Source organism: Lactuca virosa, chromosome 5, assembly GCF_052849685.1.
Source record: "Lactuca virosa cultivar CGN04683 chromosome 5, Lactuca_virosa_CGN04683_v6, whole genome shotgun sequence".
NCBI classification, from domain to species: domain Eukaryota; kingdom Viridiplantae; phylum Streptophyta; class Magnoliopsida; order Asterales; family Asteraceae; genus Lactuca; species Lactuca virosa.
This window is the reverse complement of record NC_136430.1, coordinates 204594148-204614936: the sequence shown is the minus strand read 5'-3', so window position 1 is coordinate 204614936 and position 20789 is coordinate 204594148. Positions and strand designations below refer to the sequence as shown.

Here is a 20789-nt window from a genome sequence, read left to right as displayed (position 1 = left end):
AGCCAAATTAAGGACCCAATTTAACATTTATTCGACTTTTACCCACTTTACAACGGCTGCTTTAAATAACTTTTCAAAATTATTAAAATAAAAGAAAGACACACACAAATGAAAGAAAGACACACACAAGTAGATTGATTTACATTTACATTTACATTTTTACTCCTTGCAAATGCAAATTAGTAGTAAATCTATCTGGCTTGGGTGCCCAGGAATCACGGGCTGAAATAGAGGCTCCCCATAAAAAACCAAATGCCACTGCTACTTGAGTTGGCTTTCTCTTTCCCTTTGCTAATTACTATCTCATCCAAAAGCAAAGCTTGCCAAACAAGAACCATTTTCTTAAACACAAATCTTATTACACAGCCAAAAGTAGGTGAAAAGCAACCACTATTACCTAATCTTACATTTATAGAGAGAGAAAATAAAGATGGTAACAGATGTTTGTTGCTTTTTTGTGGGTTTTTCTTCTTCATCATTATCATCAATATCATCAACAATCTCTTCAATTTGAAACGCTTCTACTCGATTAGATCTTGCCGACCTTTTCCTCGATCTGGGTCTCGACTCTCTACTCTGCGGGATGCTTATCGATACCCACTTGTCAGATGTTTGATTCTTTTACCATCAATGTTTTTTAAGAATGTCTGCTTCATTGGCGGCGTTCGAGCGTCCCCGAATTGGAGCTACAAACACGGTACTTTTCCATAATCTTTTCAATTCCCATCTTTTTCCTGTATCACTCACTCCAAATTGACAAGGGTTTTGATTTTTGGTCGCAATTTTGGGACCTAAATTTTTGTTATCGGTACCAATCCACTTCATAAAGTTCAATGTAGGCTTAATTTCTTCTAAGAAAACTTTCAAATTCATACGGATTGTGAAGTGAAATGGCATCTGTTTGAAACCGCAAGTTATGTGGGAGTAAAATGGAAAATGTAGTGTATGTATTTAAAGAAAAAGTCATTTTATAGCTGCATGTTTCCCATCTCTTCTGTGATGTAGTCAGTCTATGACGAATTGCATTAGCATTGATGGGTATATTGTAGTAGTAGTAAAGTTTCTAACTTTTTGAAGATCTGTGGAAATTATTAACAGGTTTTTAAAAGCGGGCCGTTGTTCATATCTTCAAAAGGTTAGTAAAAATTATTCCTTTCATCTGGAATTGTTATCATAAGTTCCTGGTCGTCTTTCTATTTAGTTTAAACACTGTGTAAAGCTTTGTCATTCAAAAATCTTGCTATCTTTGTAATCTGGCTATGAATTAGGTGTGCTCTGATATATAAGAAAGTATGGATTAGGGTTGAGTATGAGTTATCAATTCATTTAAGGTTGAGCCCATATGAACTTTCTTTTAACCAAAAACCATAACAATTTGATATTGATTTTCATCATATGCTGTTTTGCTGTGTTGTATCTTGAGTAACAAATGGGGTCTTGCTAGTTGTTTGAGCTGTAGAATATGATATCAAGTGAATTTTAGGTTATAGTGGCTTTTATATAGCTTAGGATTCAGGCACTCAGGTTAACTGGGAGTTTGTGGAGTTAGAAAGCATATCACTTGGACAAAAATCAATGGATAAACTCAAGTTCATTGATAGGTTGCTAAGCACAAATGTCCATTTCATCATTGAAAAACGGATTGGATCACATTAGGCCTTAGAAACACCGTTTTTTTGTTTGATTTTCAATCTACCTTTAGCAATGCCGAGGTATACAAAGGTTTTAGATAGAAGTCATTTGATGGAAAACATAGAAGTGGTAGTAGATAAGAAACATTGATTACAACCTATACCCTATAGGTCATAACATGAGATACAACAGGGGCCCATATGAATTAACTTAGGTAGTATTTCTTTTTCCCTCAATAAGTTCTGTTTGGATAAATGATATTTGTGAAAAGTGGTAGTACTAAGTGGGAAAGTTCATATACTCAATTATCTTATAATCCATGGTGAATCCATTTATCTGTTCTTTCTGGTTGATTTCCTTTTATTAAGTTTATTAAAAGAGTAGAAAACATTTGTAGAATAGAATTGTATTTGTATGCATAAAATTATCGTTGCACAAGGGTGCATGTGTCATATCCATAAAATTAAGCTAGTTTTGGGTGTTGTTTGGTATTGTATTCTGTAAAACATACAGTTCTAATAATGAGGATGAGGAGGGCATTTATGTCTTTTGCAACTTTTACTCTTTTGTCTTTTTTTGATTTTGCTCACTTGGTTCTGTTGTCTCCTTACATAACAACTCTTTTGCTTCCTCAGGGTTAGGTTGGAAATCATGGAAGAAGCGTTGGTTTATTCTCACACGCACTTCTTTAGTGTTCTTTAAAAATGATCCCGTGAGTTATCTTCTTCACTTTATTTCTTTTGTGAAATATTTATTATGCTTTTTTTTTCTCTCTCTCATTAAATATATAATTCCTTCTCCAATTGCTAAATTTGTACTTATGTAACTATGCAGAGTGCAATTCCTCAGAGAGGTGGCGAAGTCAATCTGACTTTGGGGGGTATTGACTTGAACAATTCTGGAAGGTACTGTTGTGTGTGTGTGTGTTTAATGTTGTTTTTGAGGAAGTATTAGTTTACAATGTGATTTATTGTATTTTGCAGTGTTGTTGTTAGAGAAGACAAAAAGCTGTTAACTGTTTTGTTTCCTGATGGACGTGATGGACGTGCATTTACTCTCAAGGTTTTTATTTTTTATTTTTTTCATGACAGATTAAAGATACATTTTTATATCATAGGAGTATCTTTTTAGGCAAATTACATCAAATAGCAATGGACTTCACCATTTTTACCAAAATAGGCAACACATACTTTACTTTTTAACCACAATAGCAACCAAACCAACTTATATTAGCGGTGACTTGTCACAAATGCTGATGTGGCATGTTTTAATTGACATGCATGCCTGCCATGTGGCATTTTCATTACCTTACGAATTTTAATTGATTGTTATCTGTCTCTTACTTTTTACTCTGCTTTCCCTTGTATGAGTTTTACTATTTATGAATTTTAGGGTATTTTCGTATTATTACAATGTTGAATATAATTTTTCAGGCTGAGACATCAGAGGATTTGTTTGAATGGAAGACAGCTTTGGAACATGCTCTTGCTCAAGCACCAAGTGCAGCCCTTGTAATGGGACATAATGGGATCTTTCGCAATGATACTACTGATTCAATTGAAGGACCCTTTCATCAATGTTTGTAAACCCTAATCTTTTGTTTTCACTGCATTTACCCACTTTCAGAGATTGTTTTCTTTCTATGAATTGAAAACAATACATACTCAAAAGGGCTAAATGCATGCAAGAAATGGCAGGCAATGTAATTTAACTTTTTAGGTTCAAAAGTTATTCATTTCATTTTGAATATATATATATATTTTTCTAGGGAGGGACAAACGACCAATCAAATCTTTGGTTGTTGGACGTCCAATATTGTTAGCTCTGGAAGACATAGATGGAGGCCCATCTTTTCTTGAAAAAGCTCTTAGATTTCTTGAGAAACATGGTAACTTTCTTTCTGAAATCTGAATGTAGTAAAGTCCTATCTCATGGTCTCGGTTTTTATGTGCTAACTTGAGCCTTATGATTTTATGTTAAAGGAACCAAAGTAGAAGGAATCTTGAGACAAGCTGCAGATGTTGAGGAAGTTGATAAGAGAGTTCAGGAGTATGAAACAGGTTGACAACTTGTCATTTGCACTTCAATTTCTGTATTAAGAATGAAGAATCCTAAGATTTATTCTATATTTGTTTCAGGCAAGACTGAATTTGGTTCTGATGAAGATGCTCATGTTGTTGGTGACTGTGTCAAGGTGCATACCTGATTTAAATCAAGATCAATGGCAATGGATATCTTTGCTAATGGATGATAAATTTCATTGAGAACAATATAAAACACACTTAGGTGTTTTCTTCTATATACATGAGTGTTTCTTTTAGACTTGATGCAGAAAGAACAACTTAATAGAGAAAAAGTCAGGGAAAAGAGAGTTTCCCCATTATGTCTTAACGTTTTACAAAATTGGCCTCAAATGTTTCTTCTTTTTCTCAAATACATAATATAAATATCATTTATCCAGACAACAAAAGAAACAGGGTCTAACTCTTGAATGAAGAGAACAACATGGATATCTGAATATCTGATAACTTTCAGATGATGATAAGTAGGTTTCTATATGTCCAAACACTGATAAGAAACAGTAAAACATCTTGAAAAAAGGGGAAAACAGAAGGAGATTACTTTTTTGTATCTGGGATCTTTTTCATTGCTTTGGTCAATGATTTGACTCATAACTCTTTTTTTTTTTTTTTTTTTTTTCCTGCAGCATGTTCTTCGAGAGCTACCCTCATCCCCTGTTCCTGCATCCTGCTGCACTGCTTTACTGGAAGCTCATAGTAAGTTCATCTCCCTTTTTTTTTATCCTTATTTGTAAGTTGTTGATGTGTTCATGTTTGATTCTAATGTTATATTATTAACTTTCCAAACTGGATCTAAAGTCTTCTACTACATATATGATATATATATATATATATATATATATATATATATATATATATATATATATATATAATTGTATATCCATTTTCTTACCTTCTTGGCTTCTCCCCTCTTTATCCCTTTATGAATTCACCTTTGTGTGTATGTACTATATAGTATACATACATCTTTATTCTTTAATAAGGTACCAATTGTGAGATATAATTAAGTTGTAGTATTACTGATAGTGTTTTCCCTCTGTTGACCAAGGAATTGACCGGAAGGAAGCTCGAGTAAATGCCATGCGTGCAGCAATCTTGGAAACATTCCCTGAACCAAACAGACGTTTGTTACAAAGGTCACCTTTTTCTCTTTGTTTATTATCTGTTCTGTTATTTTTTACAAAACACACCCTTGGGACCAAAAAAAAAATGAAGAAGATTTTGATTTATAGTTTTTACTTGATAGTTGATAGTGATTTGCAGAATCTTGAAGATGATGCACACTGTTTCTCTGCATACTTTTGAAAACCGAATGACTCCATCAGCAGTTGCTGCTTGTATGGCACCATTACTGTTACGCCCTCTTTTAGCTGGTGAATGTGAATTGGAGGATGATGATTTTGATAATAATAATAATAATGGTGACAATTCTGCACAGCTGCTTGCTGCTGCAAATGCTGCTAATAATGCTCAAGCTATAATTACAACTCTACTTGAGGAGTATGACAATATCTTTGATGTAAGTTGCTTTTTTTACCATTTTCAGGGTTAACTGCAAGAAATAGCAGTCTACTTTCATTGAAAGAAATGAAAGCACGTTGCTGTTTTATGTATTTAGCCCTTTTTTACTGTAAGTAACTGTTAAGGTTTAACTATTGGCTAAGTTCGTTGTTGTTGTTGTTTTTTCAGGATGACACTATGCTGAAATGTTCAATGTCAGTAGATTCTCGAATGGACAATAGTGCAAGTGAAGATTCAATGGATGATGAAAACATGGAATCCAAAAGCAATGGTTACCATGATGCAGAAAATGAAGCTGATCAAGAAACCGATGAGGATCAGGATCCTGAACGTGTTCTCAGTGGAAAGTTGAGTGAAAGCAGTGGTTATGCTTGCAGTGATCTCTATGACTTTAAGGTAGTTAGTGTTTTGAAAATGATGGAATGGAATTCTTCATTCCATTGGTGATTGAGGTTTTGTTTTGTGAATATATATAGGTATATGGAGCTGATGAATCAGATGTTGTATCATCCCCAAGGAGCAATGTTAAGCCACCACCAAATTCTAATTTATTGGACTCTCAAGGTTGTAATAAGAAACATAATGAAATGGAGACACCTGGCATGTTGTCAAGAAGTGAGTCTCATCGGTCAGTTGGAACAATGCTTTCTGCTATAGATCAAGGATTATCTCAGCCTTTTGTGGGTCCCAAATCATGCAATGAGACCCCAATTAGCAAATTTTCAGGCTCTAATAGTAATAATAGTAATGCCAAGCGTTCCACATTTTGGGGAAGGAATAATAATGTAAGTCTTGTTTGGTTTAGTAAAATGCAGAAATAGCAATTTGCTTTCATTCATTTTGTTTATTATCCAAATACACTGCTATAAATTATACTCCATTGCATAGAATATATTTCAAAGTATAATGTTCTAATGAAGAAAGTTTTTGAAAGTACAATAGAAAGAAATGGACAAATAATATAGAATTCTTTGATATCTGATTGAATTTATGTTACAAGAAAGTGCTGAATTATTATTAAGTTGCAAACTGGATGTTGGAGTCTTAAGGGCCCTGATGATTGTTTTTCTTATTTTTTATTTCATAGGGAAGAAAGACTCCATCAATGGAATCGGTTGATTCTTCAGGAGAAGAAGAGTAAGACTATCAACTTTTGGTTTATTTTACATTTATATTTATATGTTGCTTTCATGCTGATATAAAGGTTCCACATTGAGAAATTTCTTAATTGTTTGAATTTGAAACATATGATGAAATCTAGTGTTAATCAATGGGTATAAAACTATAAACATTAAACAATACAACACATTTTTAAAGATGGGTTTCTTATGATATCTACTTAAGTTCAGTTTGTTATTAGTAATATTTTGAATTTGATATTATAAATGTGTCTAGACTTGCTATTCAAAGGCTTGAGCTTACGAAAAACGACTTGCGCCAAAGAATCGCAAAGGAGGTAATAATTAATATTTATATTAAATTTTATGTTTTTTTTTTTTTTCAAAATATTGGTAATATTTTTTAAAATTTGATGGATATTATTAGGCTAGAGGGAATGCAATACTTCAAGCTAGCCTTGAAAGAAGGAAACAAGCACTTCATGAACGTCGATTAGCACTTGAACAAGATGTATGCTCTCTTCTTCTTTTAATTGGGAATATTTTATTTTATCATGATGTTCCCTAAAATACCCCTCTCCATCTCCACTCCACAGGTTTCAAGGCTTCAGGAACAATTACAAGCTGAAAGGGATTTAAGGGCTGCATTAGAAGTGGGGTTAAGCATGTCTTCTGGACAGGTGTCAGGATCCCGTCCTATGGATTCAAAGGTCTCTTCTACTCTTTTATCTTCTTGCTTTTCATATCAAATAAGTTATCAAGATTTTGAAGGTCACTTTCTTTTAAATGAAGACACGAGCTGAACTTGAGGAGATTGCTCTTGCTGAAGCTGACGTGGCAAGATTGAAGCAAAAAGTTGCTGAATTACATCATCAGCTGAATCAGCAAGGCCAGCATCATTATGGCTCTCTCTTAGATAAAGATAATTCTCACCAATTCCAACATCTCCATAACCATAATCATAATCCTCCACAGTAAGTTATTCTTTTAATAATAACTGCTTTTCTTGTATAATATTGGAATGAAATGTAAATTTTTGTCTTTTTTGGCAGGAGATTTTTTCAACAAGATTTTGATACTACACTTGCTTATATCAACCATGAAAGAAAACAAAGAACGGAGGTAGCTAAGCTATCTTCTTCTCAAGGCTTGATTTTGTATTTGAATAATAGAAAGAAATGAAAGTTGTTGATTGATATCTTTTTGGATGCAGGAAAATTCATTGGGAACAGAGATGAGAAACATCAAAGGACAACAATTAACATCAGGAAACAGTAATAATAGGCAACCTTCAAGAAAGCAGTTGATAGACTCCACAAGCTTGAGTGACTCTAAAACTACAGAGGCTTCTACAAGTCTATCTGTGGATGATTTTGGAGCCGTTGATTCTGCCACCATGATTCCATCTTCATCCAGACCACCCGAGGTTTCACTTTTTACTTATGATTGATAAAAAAAAAATTGTTCAGGGACCAAATTGATAAAATGGTGAAAGTATGTCTGCTTTTTTGTAAAACTTAAAAAAATGTTTTTTTTTTTTTCATAGGTGGTTGAGTATCCCAGACACCAATCAGCCGCCTCTTCCACTTTGGTGGAATTAACAACCCGCCTTGATTTCTTCAAAGAACGGCGCTCTCAACTTATGGAACAACTTCACAACCTCGATTTAAATTACGGGACTTCCTCCCAAGATTTTATGTATAAACAATCCTCCCCTCGCTGAGCTGGCATTTCTCCATTTGTATATTCCTTGGGTTTTTTTTGTGGAGTGTAGATACTTCTGTAGTCTCATTTTGGAATTTTCGTTTTTTGTATTCTGTTTTGTTATTATTTGGTGTCCAGAAAAAAAAGTACACTACAAAAAATGATTTGTTTTGTCAGAGGTGTAGCGGGTATCGTAGTATATCTGTTTATCATAAAGTATTATTATAATTATTATTATTATTATGTGATGTAATCGGTAATTTTCTATTCGAGGATGTAATGATTGTTGAGTATTTTGTGACACAATCACTTTGTCTATTGATGTTTTATGGGATTTGTATTTAACCTCCTGTTGGTTTGGTATATGACACTTTTAACCAAATGTCGAGATTTTGGGTAGAAGATAAGCTCTCGCATAATGAAACAACATAAAGCCTTACAAAGGCCTCCAACTGTCCGTAAGAATCAGAATACTTACATATGGTTGTTAGTCTTTCTGATGAGAAGCAGGATTTTTCGATTTAGATAAATTTGATTTGGCTTTGTTTTAGTTATATTGGTAGAAAATATTAATAATAAAAGACTAATGTGAGGTAAAACATTTCAATCTGTTTTTATTTAAGACAGGGAACTTTAAGTTTTTTTTTTTTGCTATGGTTGGTGTACTGTTGTCAAAAAATCTGCGTGCATTGCTGTGGGATTGGGATCCAAAAATTAAGTTTTCCAGTTAACTTTTCAATTTCACTCAGCTTTAATAAGGCTATCCGGAGTGGGGGTAGAAGAAGAGGGGTGATACAGGCAAGTCACACGTAAACACCGCCCCAGCTGTAATAAGGCTATCCGGAGTGGGGATAGAAGAAGAGGGGTGATGCTGACATGGACAGGCAAGTCACACGTGAACACCACCCCGTGTCTGGTGGCTTGGTTGTGATGTGGTTGCGAAGACGGGCCAAGACGACCAATGACATTCGAGTTTCATTTTTTGACCGTTGTTGTAGCCGTTTGAAGGGAACGAACGAAGAAGTGGGAAGCACCTCCGGTGGTGGCTGAGAAATTACGAGGAAGGGAGAGAGACATGGGATCTCCGTTTCTTGTCTGATCGGAGAAGAAGACGAACGGGAACATCGATGGGGACATCGACTGTGGTTGATCGACAAGCACATCATGAAAGAGGAAGAAACAAGACAAATCGGCGACGGTTTGGGGGGGGGGGGGTTGTTTGCTACTTTGAAGCCGAAGAGAAGCACAGGGAAATGTGAGAGGTTGATGCCCTCTTGACAGAAAACGAAGAAGGGAGAAGAGTGTTTTTTTATTTAATTTAAATATATATATAAAAAAAAAGAATAATGTGAAATAGTAACCATTTACAATGTCTAGTGAGTTGGTGGTGGAGCTAACATGGCGCTGAGTTGGCAGCGCTTTTCCGGTGGCTTGGCTGTGACCACTCCCCACAACCTAAGATAAATTCTCAATGTTAATCGTATATTTATTATTAGGTTATATTGTGTTGTATTTGTTTTATTAGGCTACCCATCAAATCATAACGGTTTTTGTTGTCTTGATCTCCACACCAAACAAATAATCATTTCCGGTCATGTCGTTTTCGATGAAACCATCTTCCCATTTGGGTCTATGACTCCAAATCACTCTCCCGACTATGTGTTTCTTGACATTGATGCTCCCCGAAATTACTTTAATGACCCGAATCACCCTTCCACTCCTCTCGGGTCATCCACCACCATCCCACCGTCTCACAATGGCTCTGTCGCTGCTCCAGAATCCTCGACAACCGACGCTTCTTCCTTAACCCCATCCATCGATCACACTAGTTCTATCGGCCAACCGACTCCTCCCTCTCAACCTCCTACCTTTACTCCTTCCGTCTCCACTCACACTCATTCCATGGAAACCCGAGCTCGACATGACATCCACAAACCTATTGACCGTCTCAACCTTCATTTTGACACCAACATCACTTCATCTCTTCCTCGCATGTATTCTCAAGCCTTTCTCGATCCTAACGGGTTAAATGCTATGAAAGATGAATATAATGCACTTATTTCTAATGGAATTTGGGTACTTGTTCCACGGCCTACTAATGCTAATGTGATTAATTGTATTTGGTTGTTCAAAAAGAAACTTAATGCAGATGGATCTCTTGCTCGCTATAAGGCCCGATTAGTTGCAAACAGACGAAGTCAGCGACCTGGCATTGACTGTGATGAGACCTTTAGTCCAGTTGTCAAACCGGCAACTATTCGAGCTGTTCTTAGTATTGCTATTTCTCACCACTGGCCAGTTCATCAGTTGGATGTGAAGAATGCTTTTCTTAATGGTCATATTCAAGAGGCAGTCTACATGCACCAGCCACCCGATTTTTGAGACAACACGACACCCGACCATGTTTTCCTTTTCAAGAAGTCTTTATACGGCCTCAAACAGGCACCTCGGGCTTGGTATCACCGATTTGATCAGTTCATTACTACCTTTGGCTTCACTAACAACAAATCAGATACAACACTTTTCATCTATAGACAGGATGACCATATAGCATACTTACTTCTATATGTTGATGATATTGTGTTGATTGCTTCCTCTCTAGGTCTTCTTCAACAAGTTATTTCCACATTACAGTCTGAATTCTCCATGACCGACTTGGGCCCTTTGAACTACTTTCTCGGAATTGCAGTCTCTAGAGATAGTCATGGCATGTTTCTCTCTCAATAGAAGTATGCGGCCGGAATTCTTGACCGTGCAAAGATGTCTAACTGTAAGCCGGCCCACACTCCTACTGATACGTCCACAAAATTAGACGGATTAGGATCACCTGTTTCTGATCCGACTCTGTATCGCAGTCTAGCTGGTGCCCTTTAATATTTGACATTTACCCGACCTACATTACATATGCTGTCCAACAAGTCTGCCTCTTCATGCATGACCCCAGAGAGCCTCACTTTGTTGTTCTCAAGCGAGTTCTTCGATACATTCGCGACACTCTTGATCACGGTCTTCAACTATATGCATCCCCTTCTCGAGGGTTGATCGCCTATTCTGTTGCTGACTGGGATAACTACCCTTCCACTCGCCGCTCCACTTTTGGGTATTGTGTTTTTCTTGGCTCCAACCTTCTCTCCTGGTCTTCCAAACGACAGGGTACAATTTCCAGATCCAGTGTCGAAGCTGAGTATCATGGCGTGGCTAATGCTGTTGCTGAGACTAGTTGGCTCCGCAATTTCTTGTGTGAGCTCCTTTAACTGCCTCTCACTTCCACCCTTGTTTATTGAGACAATGTTAGTGCCGTCTACTTGTCCAACAACCCTGTTCAGCATCAACGTACCAAACACATTGAGATTGACATACACTTTGTTCGCGACAAAGTGGCTCTGGGACAGATGTGGGTACTTCATGTTCCCTCTTCCTCTCAGTATGTAACTATCTTCACCAAAGGGCTTCCATCACCTCTGTTTCTTGACTTCAGAACCAGTCTGAACGTTCGTTCCAGACACCCCGTTCAGACCACAGGGGGCTGTTAACCGTATATTTAATATTAGGTTATATTGTGTTGTATTTGTTTTATTAGTTTAGCCCATTTCAGTTATATCCCAATATATTGTACCATTGTTATGTTATATATTGAATGAAAAGGCTGATGCCACGTTTTGAGGGAAAATATTGGTTTGTAACACTCAAAATACAATGTGCTAGTAAGAAAAATATTATAAGTACAATGCTAAAATTGGGTAGACCCTCTTCAAAGTATAATGCCTTGATAAGAAAAAGAAATTGAATGTATAATATTGTTATAGAAATAAATGAAAGTAGAATGCCATACTACACATATAAATGGAAGTACATCGCCATTTCCTACATTTAACCTGGAGAGGAAGAGAAAGATTAGGTTGATTATAAATTGACAAATAGCTCCCATGACAATACTAAAGTTCTGCAAGATTTCGAGATACGACACCTACCTGTGTACCTAAACCCTGTAACCATAAGATTATAATCAAAACAAAATATAAAATATTATAAAAACACGGAGAAGAAGAACATGGCAATAAGCATTACAATAGGCTTAAAGACTTGCTGAGTCGATATTAGCTCTAGCTTGACATATAGTAAAGCTACCCAAATCGTTTATCAACTTTTTTTTTAATTTATTTTTTATTTTATTTTATTTTATTTTATTTACGCAGTCCAATGACATTAATCTCAACAGAAAGATAAATTTCTTCCAACTTCTCTATAAGCTTCTTGTAATAAGTTATTTTTAAAAAATATAGTTCCTCTTGAAAAACATCTTAAAGACTTATTTATTAAATTACGTAAGACATTTTATTTAAGTAAAAACATATTATTAAATAATGGGTTAGGTTACTAAAACTAGTTGGCGTAACATCTTACTTTTAGGGTTAGAAAATTTCATCTTAACTAATTAAATAAAAATAAATAAATAATAACAATCAAAATAATAAAATGAAATCATATTATTAGCAAATATACAAATTCGAAGTAAAAAATGTTAGAATTATTACATTTAGTAATTGAAGGCTAAAATTGAAAAGTTGGAGAAGGTTGGGTCTGACCAAGAGTTACTCACTTAAGTGAGACTGGGACTAATAAAGTCATAGAAATGGTGGGGAAGGACTAAATACGAAAATACTAAATGTCTAGTTGCAAGACTTAGGAGATGGTGCCATTTTGTAAGAATCGAAAGACCTGTCGCCAAAATGAGATAAGAGAAACTTGAAATAGGACCCAAGGCCACCATTCTCTCTCGCTCTCTCTCTCTCACACACACACATTTCTTCTCACCAACAGTTTGAGGGCTCTAAAAGAGAGAACTTGGTGATTTCGTGATGATTTCAACTATAGATTCAAGGAGTTCGGGGTTATATTAAAGTTAGATTTGAAGTCTTCATGTGTTGCAAGGTAAAATTCTCCATACAACTCTTTATGTTCGAGTTAGGGTATAATCTGATTTTTTTTTGGATAATTGTAGCCAAGGTTTGTTTTCTAATCAATTATATGGTGTCTTACATGGTTCTATGCTTAACCCATCATTCTTATTAATGAATTTAAGTTTGGGTAAGAACCAACCAATAATCATAGTTATGGATTCTTGAGTAATGGAGTTGATAAGCACGTAATTGTTTGGTTTCTATGTTCATATTGTGATTTTGATGCATTAATCAAAATTTGAATGCTCAAAGTTATGAAGTGTGAAGATATAAGGTTTCATATATGGGAATTGGTCTTTCCAAGACTTTTGTTGTTTAACCAGAGTACAAACTGTGACATCCCCATTTTCACGGCCAGAAAAGACCGATTTTGTGTATGCTTTATAAAAATCAGAGTACCTCTTTTAGTGAAAATGTTGCGGAATTTGTTCCCAGAAAAACATGATAAATACATTATCAAAGCATTTTTGAAAAAATGTATTTTTATTCATTTTAAAATATTGGGATGTCATCGTCAATACAAAAACATAAGCATAAACAGAACTTACATTCATTATCACTAGTGATTTATATCTCCTTAATCCCTCAGTGTAATGTAACCTCATATCGACACCTGTGATACAAATAAACTGAGTGGGTCAGGTTGGGAAACCTGGTGAGTACATAGGGTTTTCAACCCACAATAATTTAATTATTATGTTTAAACATCAAACAATCAACCCAATTACCCATCCCCATTATCTTCCTTACTCTTAAGGTCTACCCTAAGAGTCATTTATCCTGCATTCGTTCATTCCGAAGTCCATTGTTTTCAGGGTTTATATGACAGGCACTAAGTCCATAGCTGTCAATGCTTGTTCGTAAAGCACTAATTCCATAGCTGCTAAAGTTCATTCATCGGGTACTAAATCCATAGCTACCAGTGTTCAGGTAATAGGTACTAAATCCATAGCTACCAACGTTTATTTAATAGGTACTAAGTCCATAGCTACCAACGTTTATCTAACAGGCACTAAGTCCATAGCTACCGACGTTTATCCAATAGGCACTAAGTCCATAGTTGTCGATGTTATTTATTAGGCACTAAGTCTATAGCTGCCAATGTTCACTCATATCATCTTTCATCTCTCATCATTCATCTACCCATGTTTTACCCAACATATTCGTAGATATAAAATACATATACAGTTTAAATTATTTAAAACATGTATAAAATCGTTCATCCAACATAGATAGCAAGTATACAGGTTATATGCACACATAACACGTAATTTACATATAATACTTCATATCTATGTGTAAGATGAAAGTAACTATGCACTCACCTGATAAGGTGGTCACTCGGTACTCGGACAACGCTTCGTTAATCTTAAAACAATTTCCCTCGGACAAAACCTAGTATCATTACCACTAGAGTTTAGTCTAACGTTAACCGCAACTAATTAATAGTCTAGGTATTATTACTATTATATAAGCGTTAAACAACACTCTTATATAACTCATAATAATAGCCCAAATAATTATTTTAAGGTCCTAATAATGTTACTATATTAAAACATAAGCTATACTAAAGATAGGGTAGGCATAGCTCACTTACAACGGGTTTTTTGCAAAACCGGGCTCCACTGGAGCAGCGTTCCCGAGCCGAAAGGTTCTTTTCTCGGAGCCGTCGGGCGCTCCGGGCTTCCGCCTCGTGCTAGGGAGGTTCCCTAGACTTTTTGGGGGGTTTGGGGGCTTAGAGAGAGGTTCCAGAGAAAGAAAGAAGTGGGTAAAGGTGTGAGGAATAAACTTCACCCGGCACCTCTATTTATAGGCTGCCTGGGGCGTCACCATGTCGTGGTGCCTCTCACCACGTCGCGGTGTTGCGTAGGCTCCAAGGCTTCGCCTGGTGCTGACACGTGGCATCGCACACAGGGTGAAAATAAGACGATTTTCAAAAATTCATAACTTTCGCATACGAGCTCCGTTTTCGACGTTCTTTATGTCCACGCATAGGTAAAAATAAGATCTACAACTTTCATTTTGACTTCGTCGGCTAAATCTCGACCGATCTTAAATTTAACAGTACGAGGAGATTATACTATTAAATGTCCGCGTAAAATTCATAACTTCTACATACAGACTCCTTTTTCGTCTGTCTTTTTACCGTTGAGTTCCTATTAATGAGATATTCAGCTCTCATTTAGGTCGCGTAGGCCAAAAACCGCTCGAACTAAAATTCGAGTTTCGGGTCGTGCACTGCTATGCCGAATTTTAGAAAATTCATAAGTTCCTCATACGAAGTCAGATTTGGGCGTTCTTTTTATGCACGCTCTCGGTTTAACGTATACTACAACTTTTGTTTAGATTAATAAGGCTAAAAAGTCCTCTATCTTAAATTCACTATTTACGCTTCCTGGTGACGTGCCGGTTCCGTCGCGAAACTTCGACGGGTCATAACTTCTTCGTTATAACTCGGATTTAGGCGTTATTTATATGTACGGAACCCTTGTAACATATACTACCACTTGGAAAAGATTAATCCTTCTAAATAACCTTCCATCAAAAACTCATTTTTGATGCTTATTGTCTCTAAATTGACTAGTCCGGATCTGCGGGTGTTACACAAACAACCCTTATAAGTAAACCTATATATATATATATATATATATATATATATATATATATATATATATATATATATATATATATATATATATATATATATATGAAATTCGAATTGGTTCATTGGAAAATGGTCATAGTCATAAATAAATGAAAAGTGAACTCTCTATTGATCCAAAATGATTTGATAGAGTATTGTTGTGTTTGGAAAAACAGAGAACCATGGAATGGGAATAGATTATTACCTACTTGTAATAAAGGACATACACTCACTTGAAGTGGATTAAAAATATAAATTTATGTTTTATGATTATGTTAAATGTGACTCAAGCATTTGGATCATGTTTATGGAGCACTTGGAACTCAATGGAGCACTTCGGGTTCATGGAGCATGTGACAAAGGAACGGATCATCTAAGAGAGGAATGGATCGTCTGACAAAGGAACAGATCAAGTGCCAAAGGAACGGATCGTACAGAAGGGGGTTTGGAGCATCTGGAAAAGGTTTGGAGCACTTAGGAGTGATATGGAGAAACAAGGGAACCTTTTTGTGCTATATGTTGAAGGGATGGGCCAAGAAGGATGTTGTTGCGCCAAAGGCATTCCTTCTTGCACCATTATGATCCTTCTTGCGCCATTAGGGGTTCCTCTTGCGCCATGGGGTACTCCTGTTGAGCCATGGAGTATGCTCTTGTTCCATGCATGGCCTTGTTGTGCCATGTATGTTCCTGTTGTGCCAAGGTGGTGTTGTTGCTCCAATCTTGATGTTTTTGTGCCATAGTTGAACCCTGTTGCGCCATCCATACACTTGTTACGCCATCATGGTGCAAATTGGACGATCTTGGTACTTGATGAGCCAAGTATGATATAAATCTCTCTATGATGCTCAACATTGTTCAAGGATGCTCAGAAGTTGGTATTGCTCAAGGATTACACCATGTTGTGCCACCATGATGGATGTTGGGCCATTAGTGTTCATGATGCGCCACTTGTACATCATGACGCTGCACTATGGCACAAGGTGTTCCATCATGTGTGTTGTTGATGCTCATGGGTTGTATGACATGGAAGAATGTTCTAGAAGATGATGCATGGCGGAATATGATTGGTTGTCACCATTCATGGGCCTATGGCCCAATGGGCTTGGCCCATTAGGGTTTTAGGTCTGATCCCTCAAGTATAAATAGGGATTCATGCAGAGTCATTTGAGGTGTCTTGTGTCTTTTATCTTGAATCCTTAGCGAGTAAGACGAATCTCTGGTGAATTGTACTTGTAACCTCTATTTGATAACTCTAAAATAAAGAATACTCCCCTCCTGCCCGTGGACGTAGGTCACCTTGACCGAACCACGTAAATACTATGTCTTTGTATGCTTATATTTTTGTTTGTTATCCGCATTACTTCCTAACAAGGGTCATCCGAACTTGGCAAGTGGCATCAGATTTGTTCTGAGTCTTGACAAGTATCGCTTGTTTTCCCTAACAAGTGGTATCAGAGTTGCGGTTGGTGTTCTGTTGATTGAAGATGGCATCTTACAAGTTCTATTTGGATAAGTTCAATGGTTCAAATGATTTCACTTTGTGGAAGGTGAAGATGAAGGCTCTTATAGTTCAACAAGGATGTGTAGCGGAACTGGAAGGAGAAGCAAAACTGCCAAAGGACATGGTGGTTGAAAGGAAGGTGGATATTCTTGAAAGAGCACATAATGCTATTTTGTTGAGTTTGACAGATGATGTACTGAGAGAGGTCGTGGATCAAACAAGTGCTGATGGGCTTTAGGAGAAATTGTGTGACAAGTATCAGAACAATTCTCTGACGAACAGGCTATACCAGAAGCAACCTTTGTATACTCTTAGGATGTCGGAAAGCACCCAAGTGAAGGATCATCTGGACAGCTTCAATAGGGTCATCTTGGACTTACAAGGTGTGAATGTAAATATTGAAGATGAAGATCAAGCACTTATCCTCTTAGGATGTCTCCAACACTTCCCTCAAGTACTCATCATGCTGCTCCTGAGTCTTGGAATAAACCAACATATCATCAATAAATACTATCACAGACCGATCCAGCATCGGCCTGCACATGCGGTTCATGAGATCCATGAACGCGGCTGGAGCATTGGTGAGACCAAAAGGCATCAACACGAACTCGTAATGACCATAATAAGTCCACAAAGCTATCTTATGCACATCCTCATCCGTAACCCGCATCTGATGATAACCCTATCGCAAATCGATCTTGGAGAGCCAAGATGCACCCTGAAGCTGGTCAAAAAGATCTTCAATCCTTAGGAGGGGATACGAGTTCTTCACTGTTACCTTATTTAACTCCCGGTAGTCGATACACATACGATGAGATCTGTCCTTATTCTTCACAAAAAGAATCGGTGCTCCCCAAGGCAAACAGATCGGTAGAATAAATCCCTTATCTAACAGCTCCTGCAGCTGTGTAGACAACTCCTGCATCTCGGGTGGAGCCAACCGATACGATGCTTTAGCTATCGGAGCCGCACCTGGAACCAGATCAATCCTGAACTTAACTTGCCTCTCCAGAGGTACCCCACGCAAGTCCTCCGGGAATACATCCGGGTAATCCCGCACAATCGGCACATCGTCCACGGTCTCCTTACCCTTATCCCGGGTATCCATGACATAGGTGACATAACCAGAGAAACCCTACTGAAGATCATGTCTGGACCTCGCTGCAGAACACAAAATCGGCCCATGTTGCGGTCTCTCCCCATGAATCACCAAATCTCCCCCACCTGGGGTCCGAACCCGAACCAATTGTTGCTCACAGTCAATCACAACCCCCATTAGGGCTCAACCAATCCATGCCCATAATAACCTTGTTCCCACGTAGAGGAATGGGAACCAAATCAACCAGATACTGCTCGCTGAATATCTGGAGAGTACAACCCCGATGAACCATTGCAACCCGAACAAACCTATCATTAGCAATCTCGACATCTAGAGGACAATCGAGCTCCCCCAGAGCTCCAGCAAATCTCTTCCTAAGATCAAGAGATACAAACGATCGGGTAGCCCCCGAATCAAACAATACCAATGCAGAAATACCGTTCATAAGGAACGATCCTAAAATAAAACAAATAAACATAAACAAGTAATTCAATATAAATAAAGGGACAAGGAGAAGATACATAACCGTCACAACATCGGGAGCTGCACGCACCTCCCCAGCCGTCAACTGGAAAGCCCTGCTCTTCGTCACAGGCACATCTGCACGGCCCTGGCGGTCGTCAGTAATCCGAAGAGTCGCAAGAGTGGGTGCAGACATCGGTCCAGCTGTAACCAAAATTGGACAATGAGCCTTCTTGTGGCCCCCATTTACGCCTCACCAGTTACCCTACACCCCTGAGAACAAACCCTAATCGCCATTAGAGCTAGAGAGTGAGTGAGGAGCTAATTTGAGTGGTTGGTGCATCCTTTGAAGGAGGTTTGGAGAGCTTGGTGTGTTCAATCAAGGAGGGGCTGTAGATCCAGAGTTCTTCAGTGGTTAGCTTCAGTGTAAAGGTAAAAAGCTTCTATATTGGCCTTTCCTTTGTGAGATCTTAGTTTAGGGAGATTTTGAGGGTTTTCTCCCATCCATTCTTGGCAATGAGTTATTTGAGCATATCTTGAGGTTGAAACCCCATATCTGGACTGTAGAAGGACTTGAGAGACCAAAGATCCAAGCTTTATTGAGTTAGAGACTAGACCTTGAGCACCAAACCCTTGAAGGACTTTGTATTGGCATTTTGAGGCATTTGTTCCATGCATGAACATAAAGGTCAAGACTTTATGTGACTTTTGTGTCTTAAAGGGCTAGATCTAGGGTTGGAATGATAGATCTGACCTTGGACGTCTGAATGGGAAATCAGATCGAAGGAACTCGCCGAGTCCTTAGGCTGACTCGACGAGTCGGTTAGGGTTTGTCCCGATGAGTTTGATCATGCGATAACTCGGCGAGTTGGGGGTCAACTGGACGAGCTGAGCTGGACTTCCTTGAGACTTCTGAGGAAAAGAGGGGACTCGACGAGTTGCACGAGTGCACTCGACGAGTCGGGTCGAACAAGGATTGTTGACTCGAGTTTGACTTCTAGTTGGTCAAACTTGAGTAATGGAGACCATTGAAGGGTAAAATGGTCTTTTACCCACTTCCGTAGTTAGAGAGAGAAAGAGTAACCTTTGGTTTACTTAGAGTTGAGAATTGAGTATTAATTAGAGAATATTTACCCTATGTGTTAGGCGGTGGCTAGTTCGAAATTCGAGTACAGGGATAATTGCTTGCGTGCCTCGAGGTGAGTCTTCTTACTATACTTTGCCTAGAGTGGCATCTATGTGTGACCAGAGGGTCTTATGTGTTATTTGAGTACTGTGATATTACTGCATTATGTCTGTGTGATTTATGCTATGTGTATTTAGGGTTTACAGAGTTAGGACCGGAGGGTCCACAGAGTTAGGACCAGAGGGTCCATCAGAGTTGTGGGACTGGAGGGTCCCACTGAGACACATTGATCGGAGGGTCTTACAGAGTTATAGCCTCGAGTGGCTAATATGTTGTATGTGGTATTTTGGGGAACTCACTAAGCTTCGTGCTTACAGTGTTATGTGATATGAGTTCCAGGTTCTACTCAGGATTGCGGGAGGGCGCCGGTTCGATTGTACACACCAGAGAAAGAGTTATGTTTTTGGAGGATCCTGGATTATTAATCAAACAATTATGGAGTTGCGTTTTGTAAATAAAATAAAGGGGATTTTGTGAAATGGGTTATGAGAATTATGTGATTTTAAATCGAAAAATTTGTTTGAAAATTTACGGTGTTACAAGTTGGTATCAGAGCCTTGGTTTGAGGGATTCGGATACACCTTCGGGTATGTCTGGACTCAAACTGAGGATTTGAGAAAGATTTTCAAAAGAGATAAATTTTTCTAAAATGAGAAAGGGTTTAAGAGAAAACGAGTTGCAACATTGTGTGCAATCAGTCAGAGCCCGAACGGTGATTTCCCAAAATACCTTTACTTTCGTGTTATGAGATATTTATGAGATATTATGCATGCTAGGGATAGGCTAGGTATTTCATAATTTAGGACTAGAGTGGCCTGATTTGTGATGCCTTAGCCTAGGAATTGCTGCTATCTGTGATTTGCTTTTGAGTATGTGCGGA

General features: G+C 37.7%; 1 protein-coding gene across 1 annotated transcript; it reads left to right on the top strand.

Annotated features, from left to right (window-relative positions):
- The first annotated feature begins 281 nt into the window (after positions 1 to 281).
- Positions 282 to 8323, top strand: LOC145114816 (Rho GTPase activation protein (RhoGAP) with PH domain-containing protein). Its single transcript, XM_079050899.1, has 22 exons — positions 282 to 697; positions 1099 to 1135; positions 2268 to 2344; positions 2467 to 2537; positions 2616 to 2694; positions 3066 to 3210; positions 3401 to 3520; positions 3615 to 3692; positions 3771 to 3826; positions 4340 to 4409; positions 4762 to 4849; positions 4977 to 5232; positions 5403 to 5630; positions 5711 to 6019; positions 6322 to 6371; positions 6630 to 6690; positions 6780 to 6863; positions 6949 to 7062; positions 7145 to 7326; positions 7405 to 7474; positions 7566 to 7778; positions 7899 to 8323. The coding sequence occupies exons 1-22, from the start codon at positions 644 to 646 to the stop codon at positions 8073 to 8075; spliced, it is 2619 nt and encodes an 872-aa protein (XP_078907025.1). The 5' UTR covers positions 282 to 643; the 3' UTR covers positions 8076 to 8323.
- Positions 8324 to 20789: the final 12466 nt, after the last annotated feature.

Bases quoted from the DNA above. Each gene is read 5' to 3' on its own strand.
- LOC145114816 (XM_079050899.1), top strand. From the start codon at position 644: ATGTCTGCTTCATTGGCGGCGTTCGAGCGTCCCCGAATTGGAGCTACA. The intron at 7,327-7,404 runs GTAAGTTATTCT...CTTTTTTGGCAG, and splicing joins CATAATCATAATCCTCCACA to GAGATTTTTTCAACAAGATT. The intron at 7,779-7,898 runs GTTTCACTTTTT...TTTTTTTCATAG, and splicing joins CTTCATCCAGACCACCCGAG to GTGGTTGAGTATCCCAGACA.